The 15,820-nt window shown below is 53.0% G+C and overlaps 2 protein-coding genes across 2 annotated transcripts in view; one reads left to right on the forward strand and one right to left on the reverse strand.

The window, feature by feature from the left end:
* The first annotated feature begins 4,541 nt into the window (after positions 1-4,541).
* HYI (hydroxypyruvate isomerase (putative)) lies at positions 4,542-7,362 on the forward strand. The gene is made up of 8 exons (XM_065914820.1): positions 4,542-4,867; positions 4,946-5,057; positions 6,075-6,189; positions 6,504-6,582; positions 6,671-6,720; positions 6,825-6,894; positions 6,982-7,116; positions 7,215-7,362. The coding sequence occupies exons 1-8, from the start codon at positions 4,669-4,671 to the stop codon at positions 7,286-7,288; spliced, it is 834 nt and encodes a 277-aa protein (XP_065770892.1). The 5' UTR covers positions 4,542-4,668; the 3' UTR covers positions 7,289-7,362.
* Positions 6,200-15,820, reverse strand: part of SZT2 (SZT2 subunit of KICSTOR complex) — a 53,398-nt gene continuing 43,777 nt past the window's right edge. The window contains exons 62-72 of the mRNA XM_065914757.1: positions 15,587-15,786; positions 14,181-14,271; positions 13,873-13,953; positions 13,716-13,790; positions 11,287-11,500; positions 10,794-10,947; positions 10,532-10,654; positions 10,022-10,427; positions 9,791-9,907; positions 8,345-8,413; positions 6,200-8,183 (exon numbers count right to left, since the gene is read on the reverse strand). Of these exons, the coding sequence (XP_065770829.1) occupies positions 8,040-8,183; positions 8,345-8,413; positions 9,791-9,907; positions 10,022-10,427; positions 10,532-10,654; positions 10,794-10,947; positions 11,287-11,500; positions 13,716-13,790; positions 13,873-13,953; positions 14,181-14,271; positions 15,587-15,786 (1,674 nt within the window). The 3' untranslated portion in view covers positions 6,200-8,039. The remainder of the gene's footprint in view (positions 8,184-8,344; positions 8,414-9,790; positions 9,908-10,021; positions 10,428-10,531; positions 10,655-10,793; positions 10,948-11,286; positions 11,501-13,715; positions 13,791-13,872; positions 13,954-14,180; positions 14,272-15,586; positions 15,787-15,820) is intronic.

Below are 15,820 nucleotides of genomic sequence, written 5' to 3' on the forward strand. Positions count from 1 at the left end.
TTGAGGCAGTCAAGGTGTTGGTCAGGATACAGTTATCTTAAGGCTCAGAGGGAGTGGACCTGCTTCCAACCTCATTCACAGGTTGCCAGCTAGAGGCATTGGCCCCTAGTCACTAAGTTGTGGCCAGTTCTTAGTTGCTCTGGAAAGAGTCATAGATCTTTCCGCAGGGCAGCTCACAATATGGCATCTGGTTTTCTTCAGAGCAAGTGAGTGAAAGAGGATACCCAAACATAAGCTAAAGCCTTTTTGTAACCTAATCTCCAAGGTGACATTGTTCTATTTTTGCTGTATTCTATTTGTTTGAAGTGAACTGCAAGGTCCAGTCCATATTCAAGGGGAGGGGACATAATGACCAGAAGGTGGAGATCACCAGGGACCACTTTAAGGCTGCCTCCCACAGGTTCTGAGCCCATAATATAGTAAAGGACCACGAGGCTGAGCAGTGACACGCTGAATCTAAAAAGTAGCAATTATAGTCTAACACAAACAAGCTGAGTCTGTAGAAAAACCTTGAGATTCTCATGATAGTGAAATGAAGATGTTAATATAAAATGTGCCAACAGGTGGTAATAAAGCATATCAAAATTTTAAAATGCTATCATTTAAAATATAAAGCAGATACAAAATATTTATAAAATATATGCAAGATACAGAGAATGTAATAAAGGTATGTGATCACAACACACCAGAAAAAGGGGATGACCCTTAATTTTGAAGTTTCCAACACCACCCCCTTCTCTCCCCCTCCAGAAGTCACCATCCTCTTGAATTTTGTGGTCATGATCACTTGCTTTTCTTTATAGTCTTACCACAGATGTTTGTATTCCTACACAAGGTATTGCTTGGTTTTCCCTGCTTTCGACTTCATGTAAGTGGAATCACACTGTATATATTTCTCTGTGATTTGCTTCTTTCACTCACAATTATGTTTCTGAGATTTATCCATTTGATGTGTTCATACTGATGTTTTCAATTTGATCCAAAGTCACTAAGTCTTCATGTATTACTCTAATCCAAGAGCAACTCAATTTTATCATTTAAGTCACCGGTTTCCCTTCACTTTTATAAACAACACTGCAGGGCCATACTACAACTCATCTATATATGTATCAATGGACATTTGAGTTAGTTCCTTATTTTTGCTGCATAAATAGTGCTTCTATGAACATCACTGAATTTATTCTGGGTACTCTTCTCCACAAAGTTCTCCAGGGGATAAACCTGAGCATGGAACTGCTAGATCAAAGGTATATGAATGTTCAGCTTTAAGAGATAATGCCAAATTAATTTACAAAGTGGTTGTAGTAATTTATACTCCTATCAGCAGTGAATAAATGTTCCAGTTGTTTCAAATGCCTTCCAATACTTGCTATTGTCTACCTTTTAAGGTGGGTTTTTTTGTTTTTTTTGCCAATTTGGAAAGTATTAAATGAAATTTCATTAAGGCTTTGATTTGCATTTCAAATATGAGTTGCAATATTTTTTTATGACATTGGCAAGTGCAATCAGTGATCAAATGAGACTCTGAACTCTACGTGCAAGTTTCAGCCATTATCCACATAATTATTTACAAGCTCTTGTTCTCTTAACTGATCATCATACCTGTGAACATTCTTTAATTAAAGTTAAATGCAGGGCTTCTCTGGTGGTCCAGTGGTTAAAAGTCTGCCTTGCAATGCAGGAAAACCAGTTCAATCCCTGCTCTGGGAAGATCCCACATGCCACAGCTTGCTAAGTGCGGGAGCTGCTGCTACTGAGCTCACGCTCCGCTTGCTACTGAAGCCCGAGTGTCCTAGAGCTGGTGTTCGACAACGAGAAGCCACTGAAATGAGAAGTCCATGCATAGCAATGAAGACTCAGGGCAGCCAAAAATAACTAAATAAATTTAAAAGAAAAGTTAAATGCAAAGAATCGAGATTTGTAATAATAACTTAGTGTAATGCTTATTTGCAAAGTGGGGTAAGACATAGACAAATGACGACTAAAGAAAATAATTTTCCTGGGCATTGTTCTCCTCTTGTATATGTTTTGATACATTATGTGAAGGTGGATATAAGGAGAAAAGTGAGTCATGAACAACTAGTTTATACATTATCTCTGCTGCCCTAAAATGGGTATACAAGCAAAAAACGAGTAGACCGTTGGAGCCTGGACAAATCTTGTTCCTGGTAAAGACCCAAGAAGATGGTGGTGTTTTTAAAGTCTTAAATAGAATTTGCATACTCAGAGATTTACAGTGAAGTGTTGATAAGAATTACTTACCTTAGATGTTACTCTGCGTTCAACAGTGGACCATAAACATGCTGAACTTGAGACTGATTAAAATGTTAAACTTAGTGAGGCCATATTCTGATTGGACAGTACCCAAGAAACATGTCAGGCTTTCTGGATAGATCAGCTGGTAAAGAATCCACCTGCAATGTGGGAGACCTGGGTTTGATCCCTGGGTTGGGAAGATCCCCTGGAGAAGGGAAAGGCTATCCACTCCAGTATTCTGGCTTGGAGAATTCCATGGACTGTATAGTGAATGGGGTCGCAAGGAGTCGGACACGACTGAGTGACTTTCATTTTCACTTTCTTCCAAGAAACATGTTCCTGGAGGAGTCAGAGTTCAAAGCGAAATGCGGAGGGGCAAGAAATAAAGTGATTTGATTTCACGTTAGCTGACATCCATCTGTTCGTGGAGGCAGTGCTGAAGAAACAGCACCTGCCAGGAACTTGGATTAATTCTAACTCTCAGCCTGGACCCGGGGTGGCTGGGTGAGCCTGACTTGAGATGCAAGTGAGCAGTGACAGAGACAGTGGACACGAAGTTCTCCTGATGTTGCACGTCAAGCTGGCTTTTGTCAAATAACTTTGACAAAAGTCAAATATCTGCACAGGAAGCAGATCAAGATGGCTTCTATGCATGTGTCATCTGAGTGTAAAATTACATTTTTGAGAAACCATTCCCAGGTGGCGCTAGTGGTAAAAATCCGGCCTGCCAATGCAGATAGACTTGGGACGGGTTAGATCCCTGGGTCGGGAAGATTCCCTGGAGGAGGGAACACACTCCAGGTTTCTCCCCTGGATAATCCCATGGACATGGACAGAGGAGCCTGGCCGGCTGCAGTCCATAGGGTCGCACAGAGCCGGACACAACAGAAGCGACTTAGCGCCCACAGCACATTAGCACGGTCATAAAAAACTTAAGCATGGTCCTACTCTTTCACCATGTAATCCCAACCTGGAATCTGCCTATTCAATTGGGTTGAAAGTGAAAGTGAAGTCGCTCAGTCGTGTCCGACTCTTTGCGACCCCGTGGACTGTAGCCCACCAGGCTCCTTTGTCCATGGGATTCTCCAGGCAAGAATACTGGGGTGGGTTGCCATTTCCTTCTCCAGAGGATTTTCCCGACCCAGGGATCGAACTCAGGTCTCCCGCACTGCAGGCAGACAGATGCTTTAACCTCTGAGCCACCAGGGATTCAATAGGGTTAGTGTGGCTGAAATAAATTTATTCGGATGACCTGAAGAAACACCAGGAGACTATAGACACAGAAACCAGGGAAAGTCTAAATATCCTGGCTTGGGGAACTCTAAAGCAGCGGTATGTCAATGTGCTATGCCTACTCGTAGTGCTCGGTTATTCTCCTTCTCTGTTCTAATTTTCTTCACCACTTGATTCCGGCTTATTTATTTTCTACAGCCCAAACCAACTGCCAAACCTACCGCTTACTTGGCTCTCAGTATTTCCTTGTTAGAACTCTCCAAGAGTGAATCTAATCGGCCAGATTTAGCTTTACAAACTGGACAAGGGTCTCGGGCCCGCCTGTGGATTGGCTGCGCTTGGATCAGATGTCTTTCCGTGGCCCAATCAGCTGGGGCTGAGAGGGGACAGCCCGCCCACAGCCGCTCGGTGCGGAGTCCAGGGGTGGGGGCAGTTTTCCTTACAAAGGACTTTGAACTTTGTACCTACAAGAGCAACCTGAGAAAACGATTCAGAGATGGAACCAAAAGGTGCATTAAAGAGCTTTTATAGCACGCACACGCACACACACTTCGAAACCCTTGTAAGCATGGTCAATCTAGGCTGTTCAGATGTGGAATGAGCAGCTAATTCAAGGTTTTCTCGGGGAAAACGAAATAATATGCCATAAGACCTCATATACACTATGATCAGGGTTTTCTAAGACAAGACTGCACGTGTTTAGTTTTTGCCCCGTACAGGAAAGTTAACCGGTGAATGGTGTGGCACATGGCTTTCAGAAGTTCTTTAATGAACAGATACTCTGAATATAATGAAGGTAAACACCAAGCGTTTGTTAGCATCCACGTTCCTTCACCCTAACTGGGCCCGCGCCCCCTCCCCGCGCCTTCCTCTCTCGTCCGGAAAAGTGCACTTTCCTGGCAGGTCCGCGGCTCTTATCACCCACGGGTCTCCCAGCCCGAGAGGGCCGGCACCCAGCTCGCGGCGCCAGCGCGGCCCCACGCGGCCGGGCCGGGTTCCTCCACCACTTCCGAGTCCTCCACGCTCCGCCCCGCCCCGCCCCGCCCCCCAAGTGCTGCCCTCCGGCCTTTTCCCCGGCCCTGCGCGCCGCTCGGGCCCTCTAGTCCCCCGCTAGACCCTGCCCGAGGTTGAAGGCTTTCAGCCGCGGAGACTCCGCCCCGCGCGCGCTCTCGAGTAGCTATGGCTCCACTCCGCTTCTCGGCCAACCTGTCGTGGTTGTTCCCGGAGCTCTCGGGCTTTCCCGCGCGGCTCCGGGCCGCGGGCAGTTCGGGCTTCGAAGCGGCAGAGATCGGCTGGCCGTATGCGGAGCCGCCGGAGGCGCTGGCGCGCGCGGCGCGGGAAGCCGGGCTACGAGTCGTGCTGATCAACACGCCCCCGGGTGCGCCGGGAGGGCCGGGCCGGGACAGGCTGGGGCCGGGGGGAAGGAGCAGGGAGCTGAGGCCCATTCTTTCCGCAGGAGACAGAGAGAAGGGGGAGAATGGGCTGGGGGCTGTTCCCGGGAGGCAGGCGGCCTTCCGGGAAGGGCTGGAGCAGGCGGTGCTGTACGCTAAGGCCCTGGACTGTTCCAGGTAACCTCTCCTCTCCACTCCCCCGCCCCCATAATCCGCGAGAGAAGAGGCTCAGGGGTAGTCCCGTCTCTGCCTCTTCAGTCCTGGTCCCTTGTAAATCGCCTTTTGCATTTCATCTTTGTGTATGTCACTCAGTTTGCAACTCTTTCTTGCTCACCTCATGCTGGGAACTCAGTATGACCTGGGACATAACACAGTCAACAAAGCAGTGGTCCATTAAGAGGACTGGTCAGTTCAAGGAGACCTGGGAGCAGAGTGGGTACTAACTCGGTCTGGGATCAGAGAAAGCTTCTTAACAGGTAGTGATGTAGAACTGGATTTCCGTGGTGGGTGCTTGCTTGACCAAAGGCACATTCCAGGCAGGGATGCAACAGCCTCACGCCCCTGGGGCTTGGTGTATTCCACAGTTTATGAGGCTGGAGGTGAAGCCTATCTGCTTTGGAGGTGGCTGAGAAAGATGAGGCGGTGAAGGGAGAAGGTGGGGGACTCGGAGTGGGGCTGATCAAGGTAAATGTCAAATCCTGCACAGGGCAACCAGGCTGATAAGGAACTGGCAACAAGCAGTTATGGGACAGAGGGAGGAGTGTGTGTGTGCAGAAAACAGATGGGAAGAAGTTAAGAAACAGATGCAAGGAGGAGAGGCAAGCAGCATGGAATACCTGAGCATAAGGGCCAAAGTAATTTTTTAAAGGTGAGGCCTGAGGAGAAGGGCCATGGAAAAGGAGAATCTGGATGCACAGGAGGGGCTGAGTGAGGACCTGTGGTCTCTGAAGCAGGAGGATGGTGGGCCTTCAGAAGGAATCTGGGAAAGGTCTTGGTCTTAGGTTGACATAAGTGTCTGAGGGCGCTGGGAGGCCTGAGCACCACAGCCAGGTGGTCCCGACTGGAGACCTGGGGAGATGGGAGGCTGGTGCAGTGGGAGGGCAGCTGGGAGAGAAGTGCCCAGGAGCGTGGAAGTGAAGGCTTCTTTGCCGAGGATGGACTCCACAGCCCCCTCCAGCCCCATTTTCCCCACAGGATTCACCTGATGGCTGGCCGAGTGCCCAAGGGGGCTGACAGAGCCGCGGTCCGGGGTGAAATGGAGACAGTTTTCCTGGAGAACCTCAGGCATGCAGCTGAGGTTTTGGCTCAGGTGAGACAGTGAAAGCGGCTTCCTGGATGTCACAGTGGTAAAGAATCCACCTACCAATGCAGGAGACGTGGGTTTGATCCCTGGGTCAGGAAGGTCGTCTGGAGGAGGAAATGGCAACCCACTCCAGTATTCTTGCCTGGGAAATCCCAGGACAGAGGAGGCTGGCGGGCTACAGTCCACGAGGTCTCAAAGCTGGACATGGTTGAGCATGCACACAACAGTGAAAACACATACACACATACTTTATGCATATATGTATGTGGAGGGGAAGCACAGTAGGGACAGCTCTACTCATGGATCTGGCCTGGTGCTAGGAGAACCTCGTGGGACTGCTGGAGCCCATAAACACCCGCATCACGGATCCCCGGTACTTCCTGGACACGCCCCAGCAGGGTAGGCCCCCAGCCCCCTGCCGCCTCCTGTCCATTGATTCTCGAGCCCTCCTTGAGTCTCATGACCCCGTCCCTGGTTTCTCTCCCAGCGGCAGCCATCCTACAGAAGGTGGGAAGACCCAACCTCCAGCTACAGATGGTAAGTGGGGGAGAGGGCGCGCTTCTCAGAGGGCCCGTGTTCTCCAAATCCGTGGACAGTGGTGCGGGCTGCAGGGTCTCTGACGGTGGGAATCTCTGCCCCAGGACTTATTCCACTGGCAGATCATGGACGGGAACCTGACGGGGAACGTGCGTGAGTTCCTGCCCATTGTTGGTGAGGCCCCTTTCTTGGCTTCTTCCTGGTCTGCCATGAGGTTTCCTCTGTCCTTCCACTCTTCCCACCCCCTACATCTACCCCCAGGGCACGTGCAGGTGGCACAGGTCCCGGGTCGGGGGGAACCCGACAGCCCTGGAGAGCTCAACTTCTCGTATCTGTTCCAACTGCTGGAAGATGAAGGCTACACAGGCTTTGTGGGCTGCGAGTACCAGCCTCGAGGTGAGGGTGAGCTGAGCCTGGCCCCTGGAGGGACAATGTCGGACAGGGGCTGTCTTCCTCCTCATGGGCTGAGATGCCTCGTGCCCCACTCCCCTCAGGAGACACCGTAGAGGGCCTGAGTTGGCTGCGTTCATACTGGGAGATGAGGGGCCGCCCACAGGCTGGCCAGTGAGGTCCTGCACTCCAGCCACATGCCTCTGGGATGGTGAACAGCACCAGTGAGTCTCCTCTAATAAAGACAACCCGCTGAACGTTTCCACGTGTGTGTGTTATTGGAGGGGGAGGGGGAGGAGGAGGACACACAGTGTCTAACTTTGCAGTTTCTTTGGGTCGCTTCCCTCCATACAGCTCACGTTCAGGTCCTCCAGTCTGCCGGGTTGCTGTGTGTGTGCTCCTTCTGTACAGATAAACCAAGGGTACAACGGCCAAGGGACTTGCCCATGGTCACAGCTGCTTCAGAGGCAGAGCTGGGATTCAAACGGAGGTGAATCTCAATGGCAGTTGTCTGGCAGTGATGTTCCAGGGAACTGATGACCAGAGGGCTCACGATGGGGGTGGGGGAGGTGGGTGTCAGACAGGATTCAGGCAGAGCAGCTCTAAGGGGTCTACCTGCCACCTGATGTGAAGAATCCTCAGACTCAGCCAGGTGAGCAGAAAAGAGGAGTCTCCTTCTGGAAGGGCCCAGGGACCTTAGAGGACATGGGCACCTCAGGAGGTGAGCGGACCCTCTGGAGCTCTGCGCTGCTCACTGGCAGCAAGTGTTTAGGGAGCGTAGCTCCTGCTACCAGGCCCAAGACACATTGACATGACCTCTGGCATCCCTCAGTGTCCAATCTTGCCCAGGGACCTGGAAGGGCTGGTCTAAGATTTCAAGTGGGCAACCTTCCAGAGCCATGATTCGAGGACATTCAGTGGCCTGTCCCTCAGAGGAGGCGGGTCCAGAGGGTGAAGCAGGCTGTGTTGATGACGGACTCCAGGTGGTGGTAGGTGGAGACCAGCTGGGCGGGGGGGCTCTCGCTGTCCTGGGGCTGCACAGGGAAGGGCTCTCGGAAGACCACCGTCAGAGACTAAGGAACACGGGGTGGGTGCAGTGGTGAGAGGCGGGCAGGCTGGGCCTAGGAAGCAGGGCTCCTCAACCTCAGCAGGCTCTGGGGTAGAGTATTTGGGGTAGAGTCTCCCACTGGGGCTGACACAAAGCCCCTCAACAACCCCCCACCCCTGTTCTCACCGTCTTTCCCAAGTGGGAGTCCAGAAACACTAGCACAAAACAGTCCGTGAACTTCTGATTCAGCACAACCTAGAGCAAAGACACAATGAGATGGACGGTGAGGCAGAGACTCTCCCTGAGGGCATCCTGGACCAGCCTGAGGAAGGCCGGCTTTCATCACCACCTGACCCTGCCCGCGCTGCAACCTTGCTCCTCATCCTCACTGGCTCCCAGTCAGCCTGTCTGGCGACATCAGGATGAGGCGGGTGGTCCTTGACCGGAAGGCCCTGCACAAGCAGGCATCACCATCTGAAGCCCAGCAACAAAGGGGGGGCTCTCTCCCCTTGACGAGAGCCCTCCCTGCCTCCTGGGTTTTGTGTCTCTGGCCTCCCGGATGTCCGTCCATGTAGCCCAGCTTTGTGATCTCTCTCCAAGCAGTTTCTTCTATGCCTGGGGCTTCAGTGACCACCTGTTCATGTAAGTGCTGCCTACACTCCTCTCCTGAGCTCCAGTCCCCGATAGCCGTAGACCTTCTAGACTGTGGTCCTGCAAGGTCCTCTTGGGCCTCAGACTCAACTCATCGCCCTTCCCCCAAACTCATTCCTGCTCCAGCATTCTTGCCACCCACAGAAGCACCGCCATCTGCTCACACCCGCCCACACTACTGCAGCCTTACCCTAACTAACTAACCTCAGCTTCTGGGTGATGCTTTGTCTTCCCCACAAGCACCATGTGGCAGGACCCCTCACCATGGACCAAGCACTTTTTTCTCAGAAGTCTCCTGAACCTCACCCCTCCTAAACTGCTGCTCTCAACTGGGCCCATCCTTGAGTCTTTCCGTCCCTAGTGCCCACTGCGATAGCTCTCTTCTCTCCACTGCACTTCCCAGCAACCTATCAGTCTCCAATGTGCACTTGTGGAGATGGTAGAAAAACAGCTTCTGGGCCAGCAGGTTCGGGGTGGAGCCTTTTTTTTTTTTTTTTTCGATGCAAAAGCAGTGAGGAACTTTATTACAAGCTAGAGCAGGGACTCCCTCCACACAACCTAATGGCCATGCGGAGAGATCCCGGGGTGGAGCCTTGAATCTGCACTTCAGCCAGCTCCCAGGTGGGGCTGATGCTGCTGGTACAAGGACCACACTTTGGTAAAAAGTCTTGAAAGCCCAAGAAGTCCTTTCTGGCACTTGAACCTCCATGAACTAACCACTTAAAAGGTTCCAGAGCTTGGCCCTTGGGGTCACTAGCCAAGGTTTGGCCTTTGAGGGTCCTGAGAGCACAGCTCTTGGTTATTCTCAGTGAGGCACATGCTATGGCTTGGTGCTTGAAGAGTTTTCCTCCTGCCTGCCTGTGTAGTCACTCCATCTCAACCTCCCTCCAGAGCCTATGTATTCAGGCTGGGGCTCCTTGAGGGGGACCCTGTCATCCCTCTGATGAGGATTTCTTTCAGAGGAAGGTCAAGGAAACTTACCAGGTACTGAGTTCCCAAGTCTGGGCTCTGGAAATGGCGACAGCTCTGGGGAAAGCGGCTCAGGAGAACCTTGATCAGGCTCTGGTACCAGGAGACTGTCATAGACAGGAAGCAGTCCTGGGGGGAAGGTCCACAGGCATGGATCTGTTGTCCTGGAGCCACCTCTGAGACTCCTGCAACCTTAACCCTGGCTTGCTGGTGGCATTCCGAGCACCCATCCCAGCCCCTTACCAGCTGCGGGTCAATGTCCCCAATGGATTTGGCATGGACTGCTTCCAGGAGCTCCTCTAGCTCGGCCAGGGCCAGGCGCCCCCCTAGTCTCAGCCGATCAGGTCCTGGTGGTTCCAGTAAGAAGAGGCGCTTCCAAAGGGTGTCCCGCCGGCAGTGCCCTCCAGCCAGCCGCACCAGCTGAGCCAGCCGTGCCCGTGCCACGCCCACCTCTGCAGCCAGTGGGGGGAAGAGGGGAGCTGGTCCGGGGGCCAGACCGGCCCCAGAGGCCTCCCCAGGGCTACTGGCTGAGCTCCCAGGGGCCTCTGGCTCAGGCGTCAGTCTGGGCGGCTTCCGGAGCCGGCGCAGGTCCGCAGTGAGTCTGGGGAACAGCTCTCGTTGGCTGGTGAGCACCACGAAGAACTGCAGCCTAGGGTGGGCAGGGGGCAGGAGTGTGACAGTCGGTAGGAGAGACAGGGCAAGGACGGGGGGCCACCGGGCAAGAGCCGCATTCGAGGCAGGGGGTCTGCTGACCGAAGAACGTGCCGCTCGGCCTCTCCCTGCTCCTCGAAGGGTGCAGCACAGTGACAGACAAGCAGAGACACGTCGAAGTCGTCCTGGTGACGAAGTCCCTCAGAGTCGAGGTAGGAGCCAGAGCTGAGCAGTGGGGGTCGGGGAGACGTCAAGCCTGCGGTTCCGCTGAAGCCAGGCCCACCCTTCTGGCCTAGGAGCACATGGGTCCGCCTGCGGCAAGGACGGCCCTGGCTCCAGCTCCACCCGCCCCCTCCCGCCTTACCTGTGCCACGCCGACACCAGGGCGTACTCGTTGTGCTCCGGGCCTCCTGGCCGGGCCATCCGGAGCGGCTTCATGTGGTAGGAGCTGGCGTGGTCGGCCACGTAGTTGTATAGCTGGTGGGCAGCGATGAGCGGGGTGGGGAGCTCCAGGGTCCCTGAGGGGCGAGTTACAGGAGACACTGAGCCCCAGACAGACACAGTGATCTGGTGGGCTGGGGGACAGCAGTCCCCGAGGCTCTGACTGATGAGCAGACTGAGTCTTTCTGGGGAACTCCTGTGGGACACGGAGATGGGACAGAGCGGCTCAGGACATAAACTTAGGAAACAGACTGGGAGTTACTTAAGACAGAAAGGTGGACAGGGTCCGGGTGACACAAGGTGACTGACAATTCAGGAGAGACAGAGACAAGGTCTGGCCCTCGGAAGTGGTCCCTTCGGGCCTGGCTTGCGGCCTGTTCTTTTCCGGGTTCACTGGCTTGCCCTTGGGCACTGACCTTGGTAAATGTGGTTGCGGCCGAAGTGGGGCCCATCAGGGTGGTGGGCCAGGAAGTGTCGCAGGAAGGTGGTCAGGTGGTAGCCGTGCCGTAGCACCAAGTGGGCGCCCAGCACGTGCTGATGCACAAGGCGTAGGTGGAAGTCGTAGCTGAATGAGTGCACGTGCATCAGATCCCGCACCCTGTCACACTCCTCTGTGAACAGCATGGACAGCTGGGGAGGTGGTGGGGGGGACCAGGTCAGGAAACGATGGCAGGCTGCCCAGCGCAACCCCCCCCTTCCCTCCTCCTGCCTGGGAAAACGCCGCTCACAGTTCACCCAGTCCTGTGGGTCCCTCTGCCAGAAACGCTTCTGTGAGAGGCCCTCCGCATTACATTCATCTTTGCTGTAACTTTTGACATGAAACTGACCATTTTGAGAGATGAACCTTTGAACTCTGTATCCCAGACTCCACTCAAGTCCAGCACAGATTAACTCATGCAATAAATACTTGCTGAATGCCTACCAGGTGCCTAGCTAGTACTGTTCTAGGTGCTGGGGATACACACCCTTGCCCTCAAGGAGCTTACAGTCTAAGCAGTGGGGACAGGGTAAAAACATCAGAGTAAATGAATACACAGCACATTAGTAGATTGTTATGGAAAATCAAGGGATAAAGCAGGTGCGGTTTTAAACAGGGTGGGCTGGGTAGGCCAGGTGTGTAATTACTATTAGGTTTTCCTGGTCACTTCTCATCTCTCCAGCTTTATCTTCTCATCAAATTACTTGCTCTTCCCAAGTATATATCACATATTTCTCTACACTTTTGTACCGGCCATTCTCTTTGCCTAAATGTTGCTCCCACTGACCCCCAAAGCTGACTAACTCCCACTCATTTGTAAAGCTTCATCTGGGATATCCTGTCAAGGCTAGCCCAGGGTGGGCCTTCTCTAGTTGATCTGTGAATGAATGAATGAATGAATGAACAAACCACTGAAGGAGGAAGAAAGGAAGGCAGAGACATGGAGCTGGACTTCTCTTGGAGGAAATCAGCATTACTGAGAGTGTATTAAAGTTGGATAAGTGAGGCTGGAATGGCAGAATCTACATGAGCATGGCCCTTGGTGGCACTGGCCAAAAAACTAGTAGGAAAGGAAATCAATGACTGTAAACGAGACAATTGCTTAGGAGTCAGAGTAGCTGCAGGACCCTGGGTAAGTCATGACCTCTCTGCTTCCGTTTCCCCATCCACTATGGAAATAAAGGAAAGGCCCTCATAAATTTGAAGCAACGTGATAAACACTGCAGTCGCCAAGGATGAGCCTGAGATTGCAGCTCCAGTACTGCCACCAACTAGCTGTGTCCCAGAGGCATATCACTTAACCTCTGTGAACCTCAGTTTCCCCATCTGTACAGCAGGAATACAATTTTCCTCTTTGCTTAGGATGTATACTGAGCACTTACTAACTAACAGTAATAATAAAGCAACTTAGAAATCTAAGTAGGGATACAGATTAGATATGCAGGGGCAGAGAGAGCCAAGCTGGATAGAGATCAGGGGTCAGGGAAGTCAGGACTTCAGGAAGCTCAAGAGAATAATGAAGTGGGTCCGTCCAGCCAATACTACAGCAAAGTGTGGAAGAGTACCTGCCCGTCCAATCTCCCTGCTGTGCCCTGGCCCAGGCAGGTTCCTACACTGAAGTCACCAAGCTTTCCTGGATCTCACTCTCCTGTGATGACTAGACCAGGCATCCACACCTGAGTCAGAGCCCACCACCTATGAGCTGGATCTGAAGCTGTCCGGATTTGGGAGGAGTGTATGCCGTCTGTCCTGGAGGGTGACAGCCTGTGCCCAGTCAAACACTGATCTCTTAGAAACTCGAGGTACAAGGAAGGCAGAGACCCTTGCACAACAAGCCTGACAACCCAAAGGGGCCAGACTCACGCAAGGCTGGAGGGCTTCAGGTCCCTGACCACACTCGGTCCTGACTCATTCATTCATTCTGAGCCCTCCTGAGTGCTCAGCCCTCGTGGGGTACAGAGGCCCTGCCTTCAGGCAATCAGGGATAGAAATAAAAGTAAGTGTGGGGGTATACTGTATGGGTGGAGACTCTAGTCCACATTCTAGTGACTATATGAACAGTGCCAGGCTGTCCCCAGCTCTAAGCCAGGACTGGCACTGGCCCACCCATATGTCACATCACCCATTCAGCTCAAATGTCCTCACTGTCCAGCCATCTATGGTCAGTGCCAGAATGACTACAAGGCCAGACTGCCTTCTGCTGCACTGCCTTCTGCCCCAGTGCCATGCCTGAATACGGCACTGGACTACTGCAGTGTGACTAGTAGCTGGGCCAATCATGGCACTGGAATGACCCGGCCACCCACAGCAGCAGATCATTGCTGGGGCTACACTTAGACCCCACAGCCCTCTGTCCTCACCACTTACCTGAGAGTTGACAGCCTGCCCCATGGGGATTCGGGAACATTCCAGAGCAAACTGTTTAACACAGAAATAACAGCCCTGGAGAGAGGATGAAGACGAGGTCAGGAGGGCAAGAGACAGGAAGGCCTGGCTCTCCTCACGCGGTGCTCCGCCTGTTTACCTGAAAAGCCAGCTCCATGAGGATGATGCCCCCAGGCAGTGCCCGCTGCAGGTGGTATGTGGTGACTGAAGAGCCTGTGCTCTGTAGAAAGGAGAAAGACTGGGGTTTAGGGGCAAGGATGGGGGCTCACTGGGGAAGCAGGCCCCTGGGCCAGTGGCTTTAACGGTGTCAGGCTGGGATCAATGACCTCAGTCATTATCCAGGGCCCCTGACTTTAGGCCTTGGGCAAATAATTCAGGCTCAGTGATGCTGGTGTCTGAGGCATTGCTGATTTCACTGCTGGGGAAGGCACATGATGAGGTGTTTACCTTGGGGCTCCCTTCAGCCTTGGTTTTCGGGCAGGAAAAGGACCCCCGTCCTTCTGTTCCAAGGATAGCCATAGCCCGAAGCCGACTGGTGCTGCAGAAAAGGAAGAGGGACAAGGGGGTGAGGCAGGCCTGTGGGGTGAAGGGTCCCTGCTATCAGACCCAGAACCAGTTCACATGGTGTCACTGTGGAGGCGAGGAGACAGGCCCAGAGGAGGGAAGAACCTACTTGGGTCCCATGCTGGGTCAGTGGGAAGGCTGAGTGTGGAGTCCGGGGCTAGACTGTGGGGCGGGGCTCTCTCCACAGCATGTGCTGCTCTAAGGGGAGGTGGAGACAGGTCCCTCTCTTCCAGCAAGAGGATGAGGGTGGGGCCGCCGAGGCTGCTGTGACTAAAGGGAGCCCCCTGTGGGATATGGCAGTACCTGCTTGTTGGGGGGAGCAGGGGAGGATGGGAGGGGAGTGGGTGATGTCCATCTTGAGACTTCACGGGGAAAGCTCAAGTGGACGCTTGATGCCCTGGTAAGGATGGTTCCTCTGAGAGGGAAAAGGGGTTCTCTTTTGAGCAGGAAAGGTCAGTTTCAGTGATCTAAAGCCTATTGTTCTTCCCTTCTCAACTCAGAGACAAAGGGGATAAAGAGAAGTACTGTGAATGAGGACAATATAGAAAGAGCCAATGAGACCCACTCATCATACTCAGGACTACAAACTGCTGGAGCTGTTGCTGGGGGTGGGCGGGGGTCAAAACCTTTGGCAAGAAGAAATGTCCCAGTTAACCCTCAAGGAAATAGGGACCAAGCCTATTGACTGGAGCGACTTGAGAGGGAGGAAGACTTAATTTAAAATTTTCCTCTAGAAACATATATTTAACCTTAAGTGTTTTTGGTCTTAAAAGGGAATTCTGACTTCTGGGAAGAACATAACTGAATGGGAAGGATGTGAACGCCAGAGAAATCCCTACTGCTGGGAGCTGGCTGTGGAGGGCAATGAGCAGAGTTCCTCCTGGGGTCTATCCCAGAGAAATGAGAGGGGCAACCGAATGAAACATCCTGGAGGTGCAGGCCTGTCCTCTTCCTAAGGTCTGGGAGAGAGTGGGAGGCTGGGGAGATGGAGAGCTGGTTACAGAAACTAAGGAGGTGGGAAATGGCTTTCTGGGCCTAGGGGGCATCTTGAGTAAGAAAGCATGACTTACATTTACTACTCTGAAAAGGCATCAAACTGAAAACAGAGAGGAGAGAGAAAACAAACTCACATATCTGGATATGTGAAATGAACTGTGTCACAGTGTGGGCCTGGTGAGCTGAATGTGCACATGGCCCTCATTACCCAAGCAGGACCCAAGGGGAAGGGAGTGTCAGGCCTCACCTGCCATGGAGGAGGAGAGGAGAGCAGGGAGACAAGAGGGGCTCACCTGCGGGCAGGAGAGGGGGGCCGCAGCGGCACCAGCACAAAGCCCATGCTCTGTAGATACTGCACGTACTGCTGCAGGAAGGCCAAGCTCAGCTCCTTCAACCAAGGCTCCTCCCGGGCACCCAGCGGAGGCCCATCTGAGGAGTCGCAGCTGGCGGGGGATTCTCGGCTTCCTGAGGCTGACTCAGGGCGATGGCGCCGCTGTTGGGGTGGAGGTTGAGAGAGACTCTACCCT

Source organism: Muntiacus reevesi, chromosome 1, assembly GCF_963930625.1.
Source record: "Muntiacus reevesi chromosome 1, mMunRee1.1, whole genome shotgun sequence".
Lineage (NCBI taxonomy): Eukaryota > Metazoa > Chordata > Mammalia > Artiodactyla > Cervidae > Muntiacus > Muntiacus reevesi.

Coding starts and splice junctions, on each gene's coding strand:
- HYI (XM_065914820.1), top strand. CDS start 4,669: ATGGCTCCACTCCGCTTCTCGGCCAACCTGTCGTGGTTGTTCCCGGAG. Junction 5,058..6,074: donor AAGGCCCTGGACTGTTCCAG/GTAACCTCTCCT, acceptor TTTTCCCCACAG/GATTCACCTGATGGCTGGCC. Junction 7,117..7,214: donor CTGCGAGTACCAGCCTCGAG/GTGAGGGTGAGC, acceptor CACTCCCCTCAG/GAGACACCGTAGAGGGCCTG.